General features: G+C 38.5%; 1 protein-coding gene across 3 annotated transcripts in view; it reads right to left on the bottom strand.

The window, feature by feature from the left end:
* Positions 1-3,048: 3,048 nt before the first annotated feature.
* SSBP2 (single stranded DNA binding protein 2) overlaps positions 3,049-23,056 on the bottom strand; it is a 121,303-nt gene continuing 101,295 nt past the window's right edge. For all 3 annotated transcript variants that reach the window (XM_035100274.2, XM_035100271.2, XM_035100272.2), the window contains 9 exons: positions 20,699-20,766; positions 18,942-18,990; positions 17,560-17,595; positions 15,675-15,729; positions 14,775-14,845; positions 14,258-14,336; positions 11,981-12,009; positions 11,182-11,280; positions 3,049-5,203 (listed from right to left, as the gene is read on the bottom strand). In XM_035100274.2, the coding sequence (XP_034956165.1) occupies positions 5,174-5,203; positions 11,182-11,280; positions 11,981-12,009; positions 14,258-14,336; positions 14,775-14,845; positions 15,675-15,729; positions 17,560-17,595; positions 18,942-18,990; positions 20,699-20,766 (516 nt within the window). In that variant the 3' untranslated portion in view covers positions 3,049-5,173. The remainder of the gene's footprint in view (positions 5,204-11,181; positions 11,281-11,980; positions 12,010-14,257; positions 14,337-14,774; positions 14,846-15,674; positions 15,730-17,559; positions 17,596-18,941; positions 18,991-20,698; positions 20,767-23,056) is intronic.

Here is a 23,056-nt window from a genome sequence, read left to right as displayed (position 1 = left end):
CTAAGCAAGGACTTCAGAAGTCCCAATTGCATAAGGAAAGCACTCTTCTCCATAGCTACAACTCCCACATCATATAATACACTGTTCTGAAGAGTCTTCAGAACATCAGCAGCAGCAGCTGAGAAAACGGGAAATGCCCTAGTGCAGGCACACAACTCTGGATGCAACCCTTTAGATTATGGACCAAACATAATGATGCTAAAGTAGAAAAAAAAATGTGACAATGAATTCCATTGTTTCTGTCTACCAGCTTACATGTTTGATTTTAGGCATAATAATTTTTGAAAGTAAGATAGCAACGTCCAATTTAATAATGCAAAGTGAAGATGCTGAGGATAATGTCTTCCTACCATCAAATCATTGGAAAGTATCTGACTGCTGTGAATTTCAAAAAACTTCTTTAAACCCCCCCCCCCCAAAAAACCCCACAAATGTGTCTAGAAAATGGGTGGTATCAAGTTATAAATAAAACTTCCATGTTGGTCAAAAGTAGTATAACAAAAATACATCTGACAACATCAATGGCAAATTCTCGCATTGCATGAGAAGCTTCCTTGCATATCTTACATTTAAATAACAAAATAAATCTGGATAAAAGTTATTATTTTGGTGATAAAATATGATTATGTATTCATATGAATGCATACCTTAAGCACAAAGTAAGTAAAACATGTTTCAAATGGGACTACTCAAATCTAAAGTGGGGTGGGAGGGAACCAAATTCTTTCCAAGAAACTATATATAGGCATACATAGGTTTCTGCATTATTATTTTTAAAGCATGGGCCACTGTTGTGCAAAGGCTCAAAATACCAATGTTGCAGGTATTTGTGTGCCTCACAACTGACTCAAGTTGTTCATCTGAACTGAACAAGTTTATTTATGCTCAGAATTCTAGTTCTTTGAAATCAAATTGAGACACTTTGTAAAATTTAGAGCTGTGTATATTTGCCCTGAATTTCAGCTTATTTAAAGGAAAGTGATATATTACACCACAAGACTCTGCATAATACATAGCATTTGAGGGGAGCAGGTGGTGCTGTGTTCTAATCCACTGAGCCTCTTGGGCTTAGTCAATCAGAAGGTCAGCAATTTAAATTCACATGACGGGGTGAGCTCCTGTTGCTCTATCCTAGCTTCTGCCAACCTAGCAGTTTGAAAGCACACCAGTGCAAGTAGATAAATAGGTACTGTACTGCTATGGCGGCAAGGTAAACAGCATTTCCGTGCACTCTGGGTTCTGCCACAGTGTTCTGTTGGGGGCCAGAAGTGGTTTAGTCATGCTGGCCACATGATCTGGAAAGCTTTCTGTGGACAAATGCCAGCTCCCTCAGCCTGAAAAGCGATATGAGCACAACCCCATAATCACCTTTGACTGGACCTTTACCTTTTACCCAGTATTTATCAAAGTCACCCTTAACAATTCAGACTATATTTAAGCCGCTACTGAAGTTGTATTGTGACTGTCAATGAATTAAATCAAGACAGCTTTCTGAAGCATTAAGCATGAGCTTGGTGGTATTCTTGAATGTTGCATGCCAAATCCCCTCATAAACATTTGTGCATTTCTTGAAAATAGCAGTCAGGGTACAAATTTACAATACTTGAGTTATTTAAAGGACTCGGGAAGAGTCAGTGCAATAGTTATTGGCTAAAACTTGTGATACCAAGGTGAAGTGAGGGCACAAATGAAAGGTGCAACTTAACAGTAACTACTCCCTCATCAAATCCATCTAACTCCATAGCCTCACTTACACCCAACATATTGGCAGATAATCACAGTGATTATAGACTTTTAATCAACTTTTCTTTTCGATGCAAAGATTCTAGGTTGTTATCCATAAGGATACAAAACACCTAATTTGATCTTACAAATAGCCTCAAACTTGCTTTAGCCAATAACTAATTTAATCCCTGTTGCTTTCAATGGGGTCATTTCACACGCAACACCAAACATGGTTTGATGTTTCTGTGCTTACTCCTCCCTCTCTGCCTTCTTCTGCATGTTCTGCTTGATGAGTTATTTCCTGGTTTGCAGGAAACCGTAGCTGGCCATTACATTCAAACTGGCAGACTATGGTTTGCCAACCAGGATTTTACATGAGGGGTTCAAAGGGGTGCTGAGCATAAGGCTCATTCCCAAAATGTCAAACCCATTATTTGGTGTTTGGTGTCCTTAATGACCAACTGTAGCAGGATTTTGATCCATATGTTTAAATAATTTTCCACTTATTTATTTATTTAAAAACCTCAATTGGGAAATGCTGTGTCCATTATGGATGTTAAATGACATCTAAATAAGGTGCCTATAGGATGCCAGTTATGCTGGCAACAAAACTTTCAGAAGGAATTTGGGGTATGTACCAAATCAGCCAGGAAAGTAGCAAGAAAATGTTCAGCTGATAACAACAACAAAACAAAAAAACCAGATGAAAATGAACAGGCTTCCTGATATAAGTTTGGCAAATGTGACACAGAAACAAAAGCTTGAAGGAACTGTGCTAGGGGTTTACTCTTATGTAACAGTCTATCCAGATTTGGCTGAGACATATTACTTGGCAAGTGCTGGCAGAAGAAGCAATGTAAATTACAACAACTCATTTTATGAACATTAAAGATACGGTAGTTCAGCAATAAATGTGGGGGGGGGGAGAGAGAATGTTCACCTTCAGACCATCCTCATGCCAATTACAAAGAAAATATTTTAAACTCATATTTGAGCCCACCCAAAATGAATAACTTGTCTACTTCTGCTATTCTGTCTCCATTACCTGATACTCTGTCTGCATCTGGCATTTTAAAAGCCTGCAAATAATTAAGATCTGGATTAGAAAAAGCTCTATTATAAACATTTATCGCTGTTTTCAAAAGGGAGACTATATTTCATTACAAGTGTAGCTAGAACTCTACAGCTTTTTTTGAAGGATACCTAGAGAGGCACAGACATGAATTCATATGAGTTTATTCAGGAACGATTTACATGTATAAGCAGGATGCAAAAAAGGAAGGTGCTCTTTTAACTACCCACCTTTCTCTGTTTTTTTTAAAAAAATCCATATCATTGATCTGTTACTGTGTGAAAAATTTCCATATGTAGACCTGTGCTAAAACAATTCTATCGGCATTCCCATAGAAGGAAGTATTCGTGTCTTAATTAGCCTAAACATACATTTACTTTTCTGGGGCGAAGGCAGGGTGGGGGCTTGGCTTTAAGGCTTGCATATGACTATAAGACACAGTATAACTGGATGCTTAGCATGTTAGAAAGAAAACAATATTTGGAAAACAATGTCCTATTTCAATTTTGTCTTCTATATTACCAGCCTCTATAAAGACTTAATAGGGAGTAGAAAACAATTCAGACAAAAACACAAATTTATAGATAGCAGTGTCTTTAGATGTTTTATACAGCATTATTAGTTCTTAATTTATGTGGTTTACTGGGGAAGTGTGCAAATAGAAGTGGAAAAATTAGGCACAGAGTAGATGAAAACATGACGTACTTGGGATCTATGTTCTCCTTCCATTCATGGAAGATGATATGATCCAAAGGAGGCTTCCAGGGGATAGAAAGGGATGGAAACAATTCTCACAACTTCCCTTTACATTTGCTCTCTCTTCCTGTACGTTGCATGTTGCAATTCCTCTGTCATTTGGGCCTTAATGATAGTCGAAGGAATCTGACTTGCATTCCAAAGGGGTAACCAAGTTGTTTGTTTGTTTTTGTCCTGAAAAACACTAGAGACTTAACAAATTTATTATGGCATAAACTTTTTCTAGTCTAGAAAAGCTTATTGCATAATAAATTTATTAGTATTTAGGATGCTACATTTAGGATGCTACTCTTTAAGATGCTACATTTAAATGAAGTCATCTGAATATTTGTATAGTCTCAGAAACATTGGAAGAAGTCTGATGAGATTATAGATAACAGGAAAATGCAGGTAGTGGGTAAGGAAGAAGAGAGATTGAAGGGCCACTGAAGAAGGGCAAGAAACTTTCCTCCCCTCCCAACACAAGGTTAATAGGCCTTTAACTTCTAACAGGTAATTGGGAGTTAGGGTGTCAGTCATCCCACCAGACAATTGTGGACTGTTAGAAAAAGCATGCCTTAGAATAGAATCTATAACTTTAAAAAAAAATCTATTACTACATCTATGGAAGATCATACTAAATAGATTTTATTTTTTCAAAAGGCAGAAAGTCAAAACCTGCCACTTTTATTGCTGGATGCTACAGCAATCAAACCAGAGCCCAACACAGTAATGTTGTATTTCTCTGCATAGATAAAGAAGTTGAGATATCCTCAGACTTCCCTTGAAAACAAATATTGAAGGATTTGCACCCTGATCCTCAACATTACCAGAAGTAAATCTGACTTTTCAGTGGAGCTTATTACCATGCAAATATGTTTAGGGTCGCAGTATTAGGCTTGTACGAAGAAACAAGAAAAGAACCCCTTCCATTTTCTTTTTTCTCACTTTGTAGGCAAAGGACAAGTTTTACTTGTTAAGCAAGATTAATGTGTTTCTTCAGTTTCTTGAGATAGTGTAGTTTTCAATTCACATGTTATTGGTATCAAACACAACTTTATGAGAGAGAGCCCTCTTAAAAGCAGTTTTATTCCTATCCATGATGGCAGACATTGACAAAAAACAGAACTTATCCGAGATCTTCTTAAAAAAATAACTTACAAAGCAGTGATATAAACAGCACGGAACAGTTCAGATGGGGGAGAGGGAAGCAGTTATTTTAGTAGTTAAAATGTAAACATGAAAAAAGATGGAATAAAAGTCCCTATTTCTTATTTCTACTTAAGATGTCATGTGATAATATTTTACAACGTCCTGCAGGTCTATATATGTATGTGCGCATATCTATGTTTCTGTAACACACATACATAATACACCTATCCCTACATATACATACACAGATAACTGTTTGCAGTTCAGTCTTGGGCAGCTCTGATGTGCCACACAGTTGCTGAAACCAGATCAGGACCCACTTTCTTCACAAAACTGGAAAGATGGCTGGGGTGGGGGGAATGGTGGGTCCAACTGTGGCTGAGATTGTTTCTGTTAAACTGTACACAGGGATGAGTAATTTTTCTTCTTTAGTAGCTCTCTGGAGAGGGCCAACTCAGTGCAGCCGTCATGAAGAGACTTGGTAATGGATCACACACTCATTGTCATGCTGGGGGAATACTGAAAAATAGGAATTCACATTTTAGCAGCAACTCAATTCACCAATCCACTAATAGTGAGACTTTAATGCAAGTTTCTCATGACCCCAGTCATGATTTCATGCGGTGCTCATGTGCATACTTCTAGCTTCCTAATTAACAGAGATATAGATATCTTAACTACCATAGTATCAGAAGCCATATAAGTAGTCTCTGGTAAGACAAAACACTCTGCTACCATAAGAGCAACTATCAAGGTCACAAATCTGTAATTGGGTGAATTCCTTAAAGAAAAAAACAAGAACTTGCAGACTAGCAAGATAGCATTTGCGTGAATGAGGGCTGGTGATCTCTATAAACTTTATGGAAAATTGTGTTCAGCACTTCACAAAACACGTTTGGCACATAGTGTTGTTTTCTTTCTCTGTGACAAGAAGAGCTGATGTGGTACCTGCCCCCCAATGTTTTGGACTGTAACTTCCATCATCCCTAACCGTTAGCCAAGCCGGCTGGGGCTGATCAGAGTTGTTTCCACAACATATAGAGAGGGCACCAGCTGTCCATGTATTAGGGCACCAGTTGATAATGATTAACCTTATTCATTTGGCATTATTTCAGAAACATACTTTGGCTTTTGTATACACACATACTTCACCACAGAACCTGGACTAGCACACAAGCTTTGCAGCACAGTATTTATTCATAGCACTTGGCTAAGATCCTTAAAATCAGCCAAGTAGAAAGTCAGTGGGTAGCAGTATCAGGGCAACTTATAATAGTAGGCAAAATAATGTATCCAATTAAATAACTTCACATGCCAATACATTTAGCTCCCTTCCCCATTTTTCAAAACTGATTTTGTTCCATCCAATTTCTAAGTGAATTATGCTGAATTGTGAGGTAAGGACAACTACATTTATTTTAGTTTTATTGGATTAAATCTAAAAGAGCTATATCTTTTAGCAACACCCTTAGTGTTGCTCAGCGTACAGTAAGTCTTCTGTGCATGGAATGGGGAAGGAAGCCATTTTTGGCAATCCCCCTTATACCCCTTCCCCCCTCTACCCAACTTGCTCTGCCGGGACTTGCAATCCTCTAGAACAGATTTGGGGAGGGGAGGGCTGCAGTGGAGTCGGGGATATGCACAACAACAATAACAACAACAGTTCCCCTTCCCATCCAGCTGGTGGAAACTTTACCATACGCTTGAGTGGCACTGCTGGATACAACTCATATTTTACATTAAATCGTTTTTATTCATTTTTGAATAATTACACCTTGTAAAAAATAATAATTGTAGCGATATTTTTCTCACTGTTAATGCATACAATGGCATATTTGTGACAGACACCCAATGAAAAAGCATACAATAGTTCTAGAAATATGAAACTTTGCTTGAATTAGGGCAAATTTAGGTCTCTTGATTCAAACAAAGTAGCAAGTATATCAAATGCGTCTTCAGCAAAAATAGTTCAAATTGGTGGTTCCGGCACCTTTTAATTCCAATTGGAGCAAAACCATTAACTGGGTCAGCATAAATGATTTTTTTTTAAAATATAGGATTCATTTTGAGTTCAAAATCTAACCTTAAAGAATGAAGTATGAGCATATTTTGAAGACTCATGAAAACATCTACCTTCCGTGCAATAGGTAAAAAAAAATTATTTGTGAATGAACACTAGAGGGCATTATTGTTTATCATTATCTTAAAAGGCTAACACAAATGTACTCAGGAACGTATTTTAATTCAACCATTTCAGAATGACTTTTTTTCATTGGATTTAGGTAGCCAATAGCCATGACATCCATTGGCTAAAAGTTAGTTTCTAGTGTTGGGATGCATTTCAAAGAACAGACCTAAACAAAAAAATTATATCATGTTGTTTGAAGAGTTTGGAATATACCAGTAACTCATAATTTTTGCCATACAGTGGTAGCTCGACCTACGAACGACTCGACAACCGAATTTTTTGACTTATGAATGGGGCAAATGGCCACACACTTACGAATTTCTTGACATCCGAACAGAAACCGCGGCGGTTTTAGATAGGGTTTTTTCAACTTACGAATTTTTAGATGGGGTTGCTTCGACTTACGAATTTTTCTGTTTCCAATGCAATCCTATGGGAAATCACGTTTCCAATGGCGCTTTTCGACTTACGAATTTTTAAACCTACAAAGGTGCCTTCGGAACGGATTAAATTCGTAAGTCGAGGCACCGCTGTATTTAGGGGCCAAGAAGGTTTTAAATGTTTGGAAGAGATCCACCATGAAATAGAAAAGCTAGTGGAAGCATCATGCAAGAAACAAAATAAAACAGGTGTAGCCTATGGATAAAATAATTTATGAATTTTATCTACAATTCTCCTTATTACACACTGTTTAGCTAATCAGTCAAATCTGCATTGAGTTAATGTTTATTTGGCAAAGCATTATGCACCCCTGTTGCCTATCAGTACTAGCATCCAATTCTTTATTTAGGTTAATTTGTATAATGTTAACTCAAAAATAATTTTATCTAAACAATAAAATCACATAAGCAAATATTAAATTCAGAACATTAAAAACAATTCAGCAATCAGCAGTAATAATGTAGAAGTATTTGTGGTTCTTTGCAGATATGTAGTCCGCTTTTTTCTCCACTAATAGTAGAAAGTAAACAAATGCATATTTGAAAATATTGTTTATAATAAGTGACAACTGCCTATGTTCTCATGGGAAAATAGCATTACTTGGCAATGTGGTAATGTTAAGAGAGAGAAAATGGAACAGCACACTCAGAGCATGTACAAAAATAACACACACAACAAGGTTACAGTTCATGTTTTAGTGTCTCAAGGGAAGTTTATTTTAATTTGCAACAAAATAGGAACAGGAAGAAACATGAAAAGCTAATTATCCAAGGATATCACTATGGCATTCTACCAGTGTACAACTATTTAATAATTAGGTCTAAAGGAAAATACATACCCCCCCACCCTATTGTGTTAGATTTTTTTATTATTGTAAGCTGCTTTGGGATAAAGAAGAAGAGAAGAAGAAGTGTTTGGATTTGATATCCCGCTTTATCACTACCCGAAGGAGTCTCAAAGCGGCTAACAATCTCCTTTCCCTTCCTCCCCCACAACAGACACCCTGTGAGGTGAGTGGGGCAGAGAGGCTTCGAAGAAGTGTGACTAGCCCAAGGTCACCCAGCAGCTGCATGTGGAGGAGCGGAGACGCAAACCCGGTTCCCCAGATTACGAGTCTACCACTCTTAACCACTACACCACACTGGCTCCCACTTTCTGAAAAGTGGGATAAAAATGGAATAAAGTGTTTATTACAGTTAATTCCATTCTTAAATTATAGTTATATATTTATATCCCACCTTTTCCCCTTGCAACTCAAAACAGCCAGGCAGTATCCTATCCAAGCCCGTGCCCATTTCTTTGCTGCATCGTGCGTCTGCTCTCCAATCCAAAGGGTTGATCAGCTACAGCAATTTTCCAACATGAATGAAGTGCTCCCAGGAATATAATATGCCCAGGAATACATATTTACCTGTTTACCTATTTAAAACTCAAACCATCCTAACCCAACTATCAAATATATTTCATTCTGAATTATAGTTTTATCTACCTCTGTCAATGACATTTTCATGACTCTGTGGAACAGTGGAATGACAATAGAAGAACAGCTCACTGTTTAAGAGTTAATCTGCTCGGTGCTATAGTGCGCTGCCTTCATGTTCCTATCATGTACTAAAGACTACTAATCCGAGCAGTAGCAAGTCTATTTTCTTCATATCCAGCATGCCCACTATGGGAAAGAACACTCATCCTGCCCATCAAAGTGTGCTTCATCATAGTAGCCTAATAATTTGTGGGGTGGAAGAGCAAGGACCACAACCCTGGTGCCCCCTAGATGGTGAGCTACAACTTCCATTATCTGTGATCAGAGGCCATGATGGCTGGGACTGATGCGAGTGTGGCCAAGCATGCTGACTACAGAGTATTATGGGTTGGCATTGTCTGCTTAGGGTTGTAAAGACTGCAGAGAGAATAATTGGGTGCACTCTTCCAACCTTGGATCAAATCTATGCTTCCAGGTGTCATACGAAAGCTGCAGAGATAGCGCAGGATAGTGCGCACCCTGGAAATGATCTCTTTCAGATTCTGCCTTCTGGAAGAAGGTACAGGGTTATGATGACTAGGACTAGCCGCCTGAGAAACAGTTTCTATCCAAATGCGATTTTGGTTTTAAATGCAGTGTAAGGTAATCTTTATGGGAGTACTGTATATTGTATTTAATTATGGGGTACCAGAGTCTGTGGGAGGCTAATCAGGATGGGATAGCAGGCTTGTTGGTTTTGAATGTCTGCATGGGCGTAGGCAGGGGGGCAGTTGCCCCCCCTAGATGCAGGGCCGCTGGCCAGCCTGCCCCGCTGCCCATCGTCGCCCGGGCTGGGTGGCACCAGGGCACCTGGCTACCAGGGCCGCTATGGGAAGGAGGACGCAGGAGGCGATCCTCCTCTGAGGCCGCTGCTGCTGCACGTGTCTTCCTGGAGCCGTGCGATGCAGCACGGCTTCCGATTGTCTGCAGGAAGGTCCTGCAGCCAATCAGAAGCTGCGGGTGCCTCTGGGCGCTGCCCCTTCCTTCCCGCTGAGGTGGCCAAGCGTGAGGAAGCGGCCGAGAGCGGGAAGGAAGCGGCAGCGGCACGGAGACTGCCTCCGTCGCCCAGGCCAGCAGCATGGGCTCTGCACCCCGCCGAGACAGAGGACGCCAGTGCTGCCGAATATGAGGCGGCGGCAGCGGTGTGAGTGGGCTTTTAGGAGGGGGGGTGCTTTTGCCCCAGAAACGGAGAGGGAAGTTTGTTGTCTTTGAGAGGCTCAGTGTGTCCCATCACCCATATCCGTACATAACACAATTCGGAGGGTTCCTATTCCGATCCATGTACAGTAGATCGGTTTGAGTAAGTAAGTTCAGAGTTTTGGCGTGCGCGTGTGTGCTGGGTCCAAGCAAGGCGAAGGAAACAACCCAATCCACAACATATTCAATTTGATGCCTTTAGACAAGCAGTTGTTTCCACTGGCATGGCATCAAAGGAAAGGGAATGGATTTAAGGCTGCAGTCTTGTGTTCCCTGAGCTTTTGGGGCTGTGGGGTGCAGGGGGGGGACATGCGTTTTGGGTTTGCTGAAAACAAGGTATCAAACAGGTCCATATATACCTCACTATGAATTCAGCCCTCTTCAATAAATTCTGTACACAAGTTCAGAAAAATGTTGAAGAAACACATTGGAACTTTTTGAGAACAGCCATGCCAGCATTATACCATTTTCTGCAAAATCATCAAGACAATCTCTACTTGTGGAAAGAAGGAAGTAAAAAAACAGCTAATTTGTCAGAATTGCCAAAGTATGGTGATCCTAGCACAATACCTGATAACAGGCTAAAAATTGGTGCGTGGGTGTACAATAGATAGATCTATATTTTAAGCTTCATTTTATCCATAAGCAGAGTCTATACTACAATCTTCACACATTATATACATTTTTCATGTTCCTGTGTATGCCATTTGCATGATGCTTTCACTATTTCAGTATATTATGGATCTTTTCTAGTCATCTTTAGCCTTCATATCCCAAATAAACTAGTCCAACTGTGTGAAAGTTATAGACTCAAACATCTAAATGGACGGGTTGCAAAAATCCATTTTCAATCTTTTCTTTAAATGCATCACAACAATAAACTGCAGGAAAATGTGCAAAAAAAACACCAAAAAACATTTTGCTCAAGTAGATGGTATAACAACAATGGCCAGGAAATAACAAGCTTTTAAAAGAAAAAGGTTGTAACAGCCAAACTCTCGATTCTCTTCTGAAAAATATCTGATGCGCGCTATGTTCAAATTTGTTTGATTGCCATGATTGTAAGCTTTCTAAAGGACTGAAAGTAATATAAACATGTGAAAGTTATTCAGTAGCAACCAAAAAATAAAAATAAAATAAAATACTTACACTCTCACTCTGAAAAGGGTTTAGAAAGTTTCCGCCCATTTCACCATCATCTCGAGGGGTCCCAGGCTGATTGCTCATGCTCATATTACTGGGAGAGTTCTATTTGAGGAACACAACAGGAGAGCCAATGTGTGAATTCATTCTTGTTTTATGTAAATGAAAGAATTCAAGGACGAAAATATAAAACCCATAGCACTGCCACATTGTATTCTTACCTCAATTCTCACGAGTGATTGACATATATTCTATATTTGCCATGTGAGGTCCAAAGAAGAGCTCTTCCTCTAACACCCACATATATGTATACTCTCACATAGTTCACCACCAATAGATAGCTAGATTCTCTTAGAACCCCTGTTAAAGACACCTCTGGCTACAAACCAAAAATCAAAAGGTGTCCCCAAAAGGTGTTAACTTCTGGTTTGTGAGGTGGCATATTGATGGGGGTTATACTTAGTAGTTTCAGGATGGCAAGAGGGAAAGCTTTGAACATACTTAATGCAGCTGTCTGGACTGTACATGCAGTTTAATACATTGATCACAAATAGGATAAGTGATTAGAGATCATCAGGAAAATGATCCCTTATATTCCGGAAAATCAATAGGCTAAATCCATTAAATGGAACACGTTTCAACCTTCTATAAATGATAATCTTGTTTGCATAATGCCCTCAAAGTGTTGATAATCCAATAACAACTACTACATTTTAAACAAGGTGTTCGTTTGTTTTTAAGTGTTTAACCACCATAATAAATCTGCTTAGAGAAAAACAGTGCCAAACATCAAATATATACTTACTTTGGAGATACTGTCCATGTCTCCTGAGCCTAAAATTAAAATGAAGATTCAGTTTAGTTGTGGATTTCATCACTGAGTCTTTTCCAAACGCGAATACCTTTAATTTTGCCACAATTACGAGCCTTTTAATTTCAATGGGTCCACTAAATCAGTATCAATAGCATGACGCTGCAAGTTTAGGCATAAAATCAGTTATCAGCTATGGCTTAGGCACATAAAGGTTGAAATGGGAGGTGTGGGTGTTTCATAGTAGTAAGAAGCTAGGTGTATGGTACCAGGAAATATAGCAAGATTTCAGGTTGGCTAGAGCGTGAATTGGAAAAGTGAATACAGGACCCAGACACCAGGAGTTTCAGCTAAGGTCATTCCTTCTAGTAGCACCTTAGAGACCAACTAAGTTTGTCATAGGTATGACCTTTCGTGTGCCTCTGAAGAAGTGTGCATGCACACGAAAGCTCATACCTATGACAAACTTAGTTGGTCTCTAAGGTGCTACTGCAAGGAATTTTTTTTATTTTTTGTTTTGACTACGTCAGACCAACACGGCTACCTACCTGTAACTAGCTAAAGTCATTGTTAAAGCAAAAGGGTAAGCTTGGGGAGCCTATCAAGGAATCCTTCAGATACCATTCTATCAGGAGGCCCATTCCACATGATGTTAGAATCAGTCCTTTAGAGCTGGGACACCTAACCTTTGGAACTCCCTCCCACCATATCAGGCAGGATATCTGACCTGGATTTGAACTGATTTTATGTATGTGTTGCTGCTTTCAACTGTTTTTCTATTTATAGTTTTTCCCCAAAAATGTTTCTGCATGCAATTGTTTTTAACTTTATATATGCAACTGTTTCACAGATGTCATTATATTGTAAATCAGTTGTCACATGGGAAATGACTCATAAAATAGAATAAATAAGCAATTACAGTGCTAGAGTACAAACAACTGCATATAAAGGGTGGGTGAATGTTTTGACCTGGACCAGTAGACTACTTTTTGAAATTATTTTGGTGCTTTGCAATATTGGATTATTTCTGTGTTGGATTATCCCCTGGAAGACCACTTCTAGTAAGTAGACTGTGCAATTAGAAGTATATATAAGAAACCTTTTGTTGGTCTTTTCTTTATATAGTTGTGTGAAGTCTGTGTGAGGCAGTGTATGTGTTCTCAATAAAGAGTCTGTTGAACTTTAAACATACCTGCTTGAGCTGAACCAACTTGAGCTCAGTGGGTGGATTCCCAGGGACTAGAGAAAGGTACGGCAGGAAGGAGGTTGTAGGATACCTCCAGCTCAAGTCCCAGTACCCAGTTAATAATTCCACAAACATCTAAATCCTACAGTCTACTCAAAGCTTAGCTGAATATATCATCCAATATTTTACATTTTAAAAATCAATTTTTTTCTACTTAGTATTTAACTTTTTCCTTTTAGGTTATGATATACTGCATGAGAATATACAGTATGCTCTTTTTTTTACCTATTGTGTTTCTGTGTTAAGTTGCTACAGCTCAAGCTGGCACAGCCGAGATGAGTAAATTTAAACAAGGTGTATGCCATTTTTCTGCATTCTGCTTGACTTTTTTTTTTTTTTTTTGCAAATTCACACCCAGAGCATGCTACCACCAGCAGAGGAGTTGTTGTTTTGATATCCTTGCTCATGGTAAATGAACAAAAGTCACAGTTGTTTACCGTCTGTCTGCTGTATTGTGGCAACATCTCTGTATGAAACAAGTTGCATTATCATGGATGAGGAAGAAGTGGTCAACCCAAGTAAAACAGTCCTGTGCAAATACCCCACCAGTTGCTAAATGAGCAAAAGCTCCCCCCCTCCGCATATACAGACTTTCCCACTCTGCCCTTGTTCTTTCAGTATTTTGATTTTGTATCTCAACCCTCAGTTGTTTTTTTATCTTATTTTCACCTTAGCTTTAAAGAGAGAACTTCCAGGACTTTTAAATTTCCTGGCATGTTATCATGAAACCTTACTGCAGAATCATAGCATGTTGGGGCTTTCCACCTGTGCAGTTTTATTCTAACTTCTAAAACACATGCAACTTAATTTATAAAGCACGATAGGAATCCCAAGTAGACCATATATATTTTGTATGCCCCTCAGGTTGTTTTTTTGCTAGAAACCTGAGAATTGCCATTTAGAAATCAACTTACCTGGCTGCAAAGAAAAATTTGAAAACGTAATGGAAGTAATTCAAAAGAAGACATTCTGATATGAACAAATTCTCAGCACAGAGTTAAGAAGTCAAGATGTATTACTCTTACCTAATGATCCATTCATATGATGTGAATCCATTCCACCCAGTCCACCCATAGGGCCATCGGACCCTGGTCCCATTGGAAACTGTAGAAAGTTAAAATACATCATACTACATGCTATTCAGTAACTTTCACCACTTAATAAATCTATGGTAAAGAATAAAGCACATGGTAAAAATTGGAATATAAATAACAATCTTGTTTCTATTTCTGTCAATATTGTATTTAAACAGTAAACATAATTATCTCCAGAAATAGCTAGAAAAAGAGCTAGGAAATTACCTAAACCACTAGAGATACTCACATAAGTAATATTTATGTTAACATCATTACATCAGAGTATGGCCTTGCAGCCGCAACTGCAAACACTTCTATATTAATGAAAATTTAGTGGAGCAATGTTGGCATGTATATAAGTCCTTTTCTTTCACATAAAGGGAGATAAGACATACAAGAATAATGTTTCATACACTAGTGTTTAAGCTGCACAATTTAAATATGTGTTTTCATTTCTGATATTTACATTAGGTCTGTTGGGTCCAGGAGGAACTGCATTCATTAAAGTGTACATATTGTCTCCAGAGTTGGTTGAATCTGAAACAAAAATATATTTAGGAGGTCACGCATCTTCAATAAGAAACAGGCAGTGAACACAATGAACTATTAATTCAAGGCATGCTTACTGTGCCACGGAAGAACACATTTCAGAACTGTTCTCAAATTGGACGTACAGTACACATTATTGTTAACATCAACTGTAATGTATTTTGCTTATAAGCAGCATTTGGCTAGACTGTGAGCAAATGCTTGATAAGGGATTTGTTGCAGATGTTAAAAGGAAAACAGGAGCAAATATTGCATAGGCATGGACCAGCAGCAGTTTCCTTCTTTTAAATAACTGAACCCAGATGAGAATCCACTAGTATTCAAACTGAAGGGCACCAATATCCAATCTGCTTTACTTGCTCCATTAATGGTTCACGAGAAGGCACTTCCCTAATGTTTGTGCAAGAAGCAATGACAATGAGAAGAGGAGAACCAGCTATGATTTAACAAGCATCCAGATTTGGCTCTGGGCCAAAGGCAAACAGTTCCTGCCTTCTCGATAATTCGTGCCTGTTGTGGATGCTCTACCAAAGGAACGTATTCAGATTTAAAAAAAGAATGATTCATAAAGCTGTGTTAGTCTTCCATAATGAATAAAATTATAATTTGCATCCATGTATAGGAAGATGGAAGGGATTCAGAATCTTAAAGTGATTGTTGAAATGTTAAACAAAATTACATACATTTCTCTTACCTGGGTATGGGTTTTAATTATTTGTTGCCTAAATCATGTATTTCCAGTATTTATCAAAATGAAGTACATTTTTTAAAAATTATTTTGCATTGCTTTGACATTTTCTGGTTAAAATTGGGATACCTGCTGGACTAGGCATGATGGGTGTTCCCGGTGGCCCCCCGCCTCCTGGTGGACCCTAAAAACCAAACCAAACCATTTGATTAATAAACACACAAAAGAGCAGTCAGGATCACTGAAGAGACTGAAGTAAACAATATGCTTTTGAAGGGTTTCCCCACGTGACAGAATTGACATATTTTATCTCATCATTCATTCACTCAGATAGTTGGGTGCTTATCAATTTGGAAGTGAAACAAGGCTATCCAAAAATAAGAGAGCAATTTCTACATACACGTGGAACTCCCCAGTTATGTGAAAATATATCTCTATATTGCTTTTAAAGTAACAGCAAAGATCTCCCAAACAGTAGTCAAACAAGGATTGAGCTTACTTGAACCATGACTGGTAGAAGCACCAAGGGCACCATAGCCAAGTTGGGAGGGGAGGATGTGAGTGTCAGGGGTGTAAGTTTTGTGCCTTCCTTATGCCAATCAGTTAAGGACCCCAAGTGCATTAGCCACATGGTAGCTAAAACAGCAAGCAAGGGGGATAAGAAGGCAACCATAATATTTGGTTTTAGTTTAGCCAGCAAGGTCAGCCAAGAAATGTGGATCCTTCCTTATCAGATTCCACCTGGGGATCAAATTACACTACTGACTACTAGGGGGAGAAACAGTAAGACAGACTTTTACATCTTAATTGGTAATTTCTCTCACATGTCCAATTTGTCACCACTTTGTAATTGTGAATTCAGGTTCAAATTTGTACACTCTATAAGTCTATATAGAGCACACCTGCACACCTAAATATTCTAGTACATTTGACAAGCTTGATAACCACATATTTCCCACACAAGCATATTAAGGTTTCACAGCAGGTTCTTAACACATTTGCTACCTCCAGTTATCTAGACCAGGGGTGGCTAACCTCTTTTAGCCCAAATACCTCATCCCAGGGTGTGTGTGATGCAAATGGTGGGCATGGTCACGTCTCTCTTTTACACACACACACACACACACACACACACACACACACACACATTCATCTGGCCCCCTTCGTGCTCAAATGATTGACTTGATGAGCACACAAGGGGAAATATGCAGGGTACTGGGCTTGGTAAAGAGCTTTAACCACGGCAGGCTTCTCTCTCTCCCCCTCTCTTTTCTGTCCTACTGGATTCTACTTTTAAAGATGAGACTGGTGGCAATTGTGGATGTCAGATGTACAACCAAGTCACGCTATCCAATCTATGCCAGTATGGCTATCTGCTATGTGTATCGTTATGACATGGTTCTAATAATCCTCTAAAATCACTGGTTGTAAATATTTAGTAACAAAAGTTTTAGATAACAAACCCAGCTACATTCCCTAAACCAATTATTCTCATGATTACAATGGTGATTCTGCCACTTAAGATCAGGTTTTCAAGTCCCACTCAGTTTTAGTGAAGAAAATAAAATACGGTAAGTCAAAACAGAACAGAAAAAGTGTGAAACATGTTCTCATATTTCACAAAATTTTATACTGTTAGATACTTTTTAGACCCTTCAATACAAATGTAATTTCTTAAATTCAAGCTCATAATTGTGTTCCTCAAAACAGCTGCTTTTACTTTTTCATTATTGAAGACTATGCATTGTACCAGTTAGAGAACATATGCTGAAGTAAAACCCAGCATTCAGGGCAATTTTGGCAAGACTGTTAACTGTTTTACTAATGAACATCAACATATGTACTACAAATATATAGCAGACACAATGATACAAAACAGATCAGCTGTTCGCTTCTCAACCAATACACATGGGTTTTCCTCAACATCTGGACAACCATTTCTTAACCCAAATGAAACGTAGCATTTATGCTAATGACTGCACATATATAAGCGGACACACACAAGCATACTCACTACATAATTCCCAGGTGATGCAGAAGAGTATGGTATCTGAAAAAGAAAAGAAAAGAAAACTGAGCTTTATTCCCTTTGAGATATAATTTTTTTATTTTTAAAAATCCTTCATTTTGAAATTTAAAAATAGTTTCTAGAAAGAACAAGTCAGCAAATCACTGCTTAAAAAATACCAGTGATCAAGTGATCTATAAATGTCCTAAAAATAAATATAAATAAATGAATAAATGCCACTTTACTACTGCCATTTCCACTGTTTAAATCATATTAAGTAAAGCTGAAGATGGACATTTTATTATGGTTTTTCCATGCAGCAATTGTCAGAAAGCATTTTGTGGTTTTAAATGTTCTGTATAAATCAGCAGGGAACACAGTTGGTGCTGTGGTGTAAACCACAGAGCCTAGGGCAGGCTTCCTCAAACCCGGCCCTCCAGAAGTTTTGAGACTACAATTCCCATAATCCCTGACCACTGGTCCTGCTAGCTAGGGATCATGGGAGTTGTAGGCCAAAAACAAATGGAGGGCAGAGTTTGAAGAAGCCTGGCCTAGGGCTTGCCGATTGGAAGGTCGGCAGTTCAAATCCCCGCGATGGGGTGAGTTCCCATTGTTCAGTCCCAGCTCCTGCCAACCTAGCAGTTCAAAAGCACGTCAAAGTGCAAGTATATAAATAGGCAGGAATGGCATTTCCGTGCGCTGCTCTGGTTTGCCAGAAGCGGGTTAGTCATGCTGGCCACATGACCCAGAAGCTGTCTGCAGACAAACACCAGCTCCCTCGGCCTATAGAGCGAGATGAGCGCCACAATCCCAGAGTCATCTGTGACTGGACCTAACAGTCAGGGGTCCCTTTACCTTTACCTTTTTATAAATCAGCAGAATCAAGAATAGAAGAATCTTTGTTAAACAAAACAGCTGAGTTCATACTATGAGGAGTAGCAACTTATTTTATATCACCTTTCTGTAAAAAAACCCAAAGGCAGCTAACAAAATAAAAAACAACCACCAAACAATTAAGGTATCAAAACATAATAAACTTAACACGGCAGCATAACAGGCTATTTTTAAAGTAGTGGTAATTATAAGATAAGGAATGGCCAAACAGGTAATCCAACTGCCTCGTCACCAAAAGCCACCTGAAACAGAAATAGAAAAGCCAAATGCAAGGAAGATGAAAATAGACCTACAACAGGTACTGAATTCAGCTTATGAAAAGGCCCTCGGATGTGTATCTTCAGGAAGCAGAATGCTACATATAGTATTCTTGAGCCAGAAGGTATCCATGTTGATAAAGTAATGAACAACTTAACAGCAAGTTTTTCTTTTTTCTTTTTTTAAAAGGCACAAAACAGGGTTACAAATTCTAGTACATTTTGATATATACTTACAGAATTGGCATTTGTGGGGTTTGGCCAAGGTCTACCACCTCCCGGACCCCTAAAATATAAAAGTTCACAAGATAATTTGAGCTGCAGAAGAGTTAAGAGGAAGGTGAAATACAATCCTGAGAGTGGAAGTCTTTTTGTGCAGTGTTGGATCCCGCTCTTAATATAGAGGCCAGTAGCATCCTCTAATCCAGGCATCCCCAAACTCGGCCCTCCAGCTATTTTGGGACTACAACTCCCATCATCCCTAGCTAACAGGACCAGTGGTCAGGGATGATGGAAACTGTAGTCCCAAAACAGCTGGAGGGCCGAGTTTGGGGGTGCCTGCTCTAATCTAATATAAACTTCCCCAGAAATATAATATAGAGACAACCTTACACCATCTAATTGAAAGATAGACAAAGAATATTTTGGGGGGGGGGGCTGGGGGGGGAAATGCTACAGTTTCCGGACAGTTAGATTCTTAAACCACCTAATCTAATACCATCCACCACTCCCCTTTGCATCCTTTGCCACTCCTGTGCTTTGTTGGAAGTCCTTCAGCTTTCTCCCAATGGAAGTGTAGAGTGTTTGAGGACCGGGACATTTACAGGGAAACCAAAATGCTTGTTTATATGTTTGCGAAACATGGACCACTTATAAATGCCATCTCCAACTCCTCAAAAGATTCCAACAACCATGTCTCTATATCTCACTTGGGAAGACAGGAAAACTATTGTCAGTGTACTGTAAGAAGCAAAGATCACTAGTGTTGAAGCAATGATTCTTCAACATTAACTTACTAGACTGGTCATGTTGTTCGGATGCCTGATTATCATCTTCCAAAGCAACTACTCTATTGCCAACTTAATGGAAAGCGTAATGCAACAAAACAGGTTAAAGCTCCCAAGACAAATCTAAGAAAAATGTAGTAAAAACACTGACAACTGGGAAACTCTGGCCTGTGAGTGCTCCAATTGGAGAATAGCCTCTACCCAAGGTGTAATGGACTTTGAAGAAGCACAAACTCAGGACGAAAGGGAGAAACGAGGTAAGAGGAAGGCACCTTTGGCAAATCCTCACCCTGATCAACTCCCACCCGGAAACTTATGTCTCCGCTGTGGAAGGATGTGCGGATCCAGAATTGGCCTCTGTTAAGACCATATTCATGGAAAACAATTTTGCTTAGCTACAAATGATCACCAAAGAAGAAGAAGCTGTTTCTGGTAACTAATGAGCAAGTAACTATATGTCTGACAGGTAGCATATTATTACAATGTTACTGTCTTGCTTCCTTAATTTGACAGTACAGTAACTATTTACATCTTTAATTCCATTTACTTCCAGAAACATGTAATACTGACAGACACCAATTGCCCCATCTTTACCACACCGCTAACATTCTGCATATCCAATGCCTTCCTTTCTTTATCCATACTAGGGTGTAGTACCATTGGCACAAACATAATGAAGATACAGGTTGCTTTCAGAGCAACCCAGTTATTGTTCTGTTGTAATCTACAAGCAGAACTGCAATTGACTTTCAATATAGTCAAGATGTCCTGCTATGTTTTATCCATACTAGAGAACATGACATATCTGCTGTGAGAGGGGCCACCAGAAGTTCAGCACACATTCATTATAACCCTTGTGATGGATGTCAATTTGACTCTGGTTTGTTTTTTTAAAGTTGATCTTTTAACTATATGTTATAAGCTTTGATGTAAAACAAGATTGTCCCTTTTTGTAAATGTTTTAGCAGCATTTTTCTTTTTACTTACATATTCATTCCAGGCATTCCGGGGCCACCTAAAGCATTCAGTGGGGGTCTCATTGCACCTCCATAGTTCTGCAATGATAACCAAGGGTCAGACTACCACAAAACAAAAAAACAAAACCAAAGAGGAGGGGGGAAAGAAAGGACAGCAGGTTAATGACTTCCCTACACATCTGATTATTGGATAGGCCAGTGCCATTCATTTTCAGGATTTGAGTTGCTTGACTAAAAACAATTATTGTTTCTACACTCTCCCTAATTTTAATAAAACTATTTAGCATTTCTTAAGAGTCTTATTATCTTAACAATGGAAGGATATGGGACTCATTTACAAATGTTAATTGATTCATGGAGATTGTAACATTTATGATAGATAACACAACTGTCTGTGAGGGACAGATTTAATATCTATTTAACGAAAGTTGACTTTGTGTTCCACAGATATTTTGAGGGATTCAAATGGATTTTTTTTTAAAGTAAACTGCCTATTTAGTGTTAGTATTTAACATTAGAAGTATATACTTATACTGAATAAGATGACTGCTAAGTTTACTTAATAAGCAATATACAGCAAAGAGCAGGGAAATTATTCAGAAGGCACGGTTGTGTGTATTAGACTGTGTGTATTCTCAGCTATAAGAATTGTACTATTCAAAGAGAAAGCATGTCAATCTGTTGTGAGAAGGGAAGTCAGGCTTGAGTTCTTAAAAGTGGCCAATACTATTTACTTAGGTCTTAGGAGAACACTTCCATCTCCCAGGACATTCTATACAAGAACTCAAAGGAGCTGTCTTATTACAAAAGAATTTCAGAAATAGACTGGAAAGAGAAGTTGCTGAATTGCAACTTATTACCAAACTTAAAACCACGGAGAGACCTGGTCTGAATAGAGACATTGGATTCTTATCACATTATACACAATAAAGCTATTTTTAGCCATCTCACCCCTTGCTTTTTCCTGTAAGTCCAACTGCAGTCATTAACAGTTGTCAACAGGTTTACCACACCTATCAGCCAATCACCTATTCCCACCACCCTTTTAAGTAATACCCCTCCCCACCCTCTCACTATATATAAGGGTCTGGTGACTTCTGTTTCTGAAGAAGTGTGCATGCACACAAAAGCTCATACCAATGACAAACTTAGTTGGTCTCTAAGGTGCTACTTTTTTATTTTGTTTCGACTATGTCAGACCAACATGGCTACCTACCTGTAACTACAACTATTTACTGTACTCTGTAAGTGTACTCATATAACACTTTATAATTATAACAAAAATTAAAACAAAGAGCCCTAGATGAGTCTAGTCAACAAACCCATGTTGTAGGACATGTGCTCCAGTCATGCTGATGTATAACAACATGGTTCTGCAGCTATGTCATATTTTATTGAAGTCTTCCAGAAAAAGGGGTCATCAAAATGAATGCACACATACTGACATATAAAAACTGTCTCTTTTTAAAACTTTCAGCAAAAGCTTGACTGATTTTCATGCTATTCAGTTCAATTTTCTCTGATTAAGAATCTGAGGATTCACACTAGTTTCCACCTTGTGAAACTAAGGTGTTTATTGAATACTGAAGCTAAATAAACTAGATCAGTTTCTATGCTAAAACTGTTATACGAAAGGATTTGGATATTATTGATTCAATTTCAGTTAAGTGAAAGAAAAATGAATGTTGCAACAAATTGCACATTTTTACAGCTACAGTCAGGGACTGTATACAATTTCTGTGAAAGTATACAATTTCTGTGAAAGTATACAATTTTGCCAAATGGTTTAAAAATATTTAAAAAGGCAAATCTGATTAAGTCTTGGTTGAATGATTCAGTATTATGAGGGACATATGAAGAGATGTACAGTGGAACCTCGGTTTTCGAATGTAATCTGTTCCAGAAGACTGTTCCGACTTCCGAAATGTTAGAAAATTGAGGCGCAAAGGGCGGCCTGCCAATTCAATAGAGACAATTGTGAAAAACAACAGATACATGCAGCAGAAACTGTTTGACTTCTGAGATGTGTTTCAAAACAGAAGCATTTACTTCCGGGTTTTCGGCGTTCAAAAACTGAAACTTTCGGCAATGGAGATGTCCGAAAACCAAGGTACCACTGTATATGGATAGGTTCAAAAAGACGGTGAATGGCCAACAATTAGAAAGTTTAATTAATTTTTCTTTCTTTCATGTTTTCTGTCTTTTAAAAACATTGTTTTGCATTTCTCCAAGAAATAGCTAATGTAGCTATTAAACAAGTGAGAAATACCAAAGGCTTTATTCTGAATGCAATTTCAGTTAAATGGAAGAAAAATGAATGTTGCAACAAATTGCACATTTTTACAACTACAGTCAGTGAACACAGATA

Source organism: Zootoca vivipara, chromosome 11, assembly GCF_963506605.1.
Source record: "Zootoca vivipara chromosome 11, rZooViv1.1, whole genome shotgun sequence".
Taxonomy (NCBI): domain Eukaryota; kingdom Metazoa; phylum Chordata; class Lepidosauria; order Squamata; family Lacertidae; genus Zootoca; species Zootoca vivipara.
This window is presented reverse-complemented; position numbering and strand designations above follow the sequence as displayed.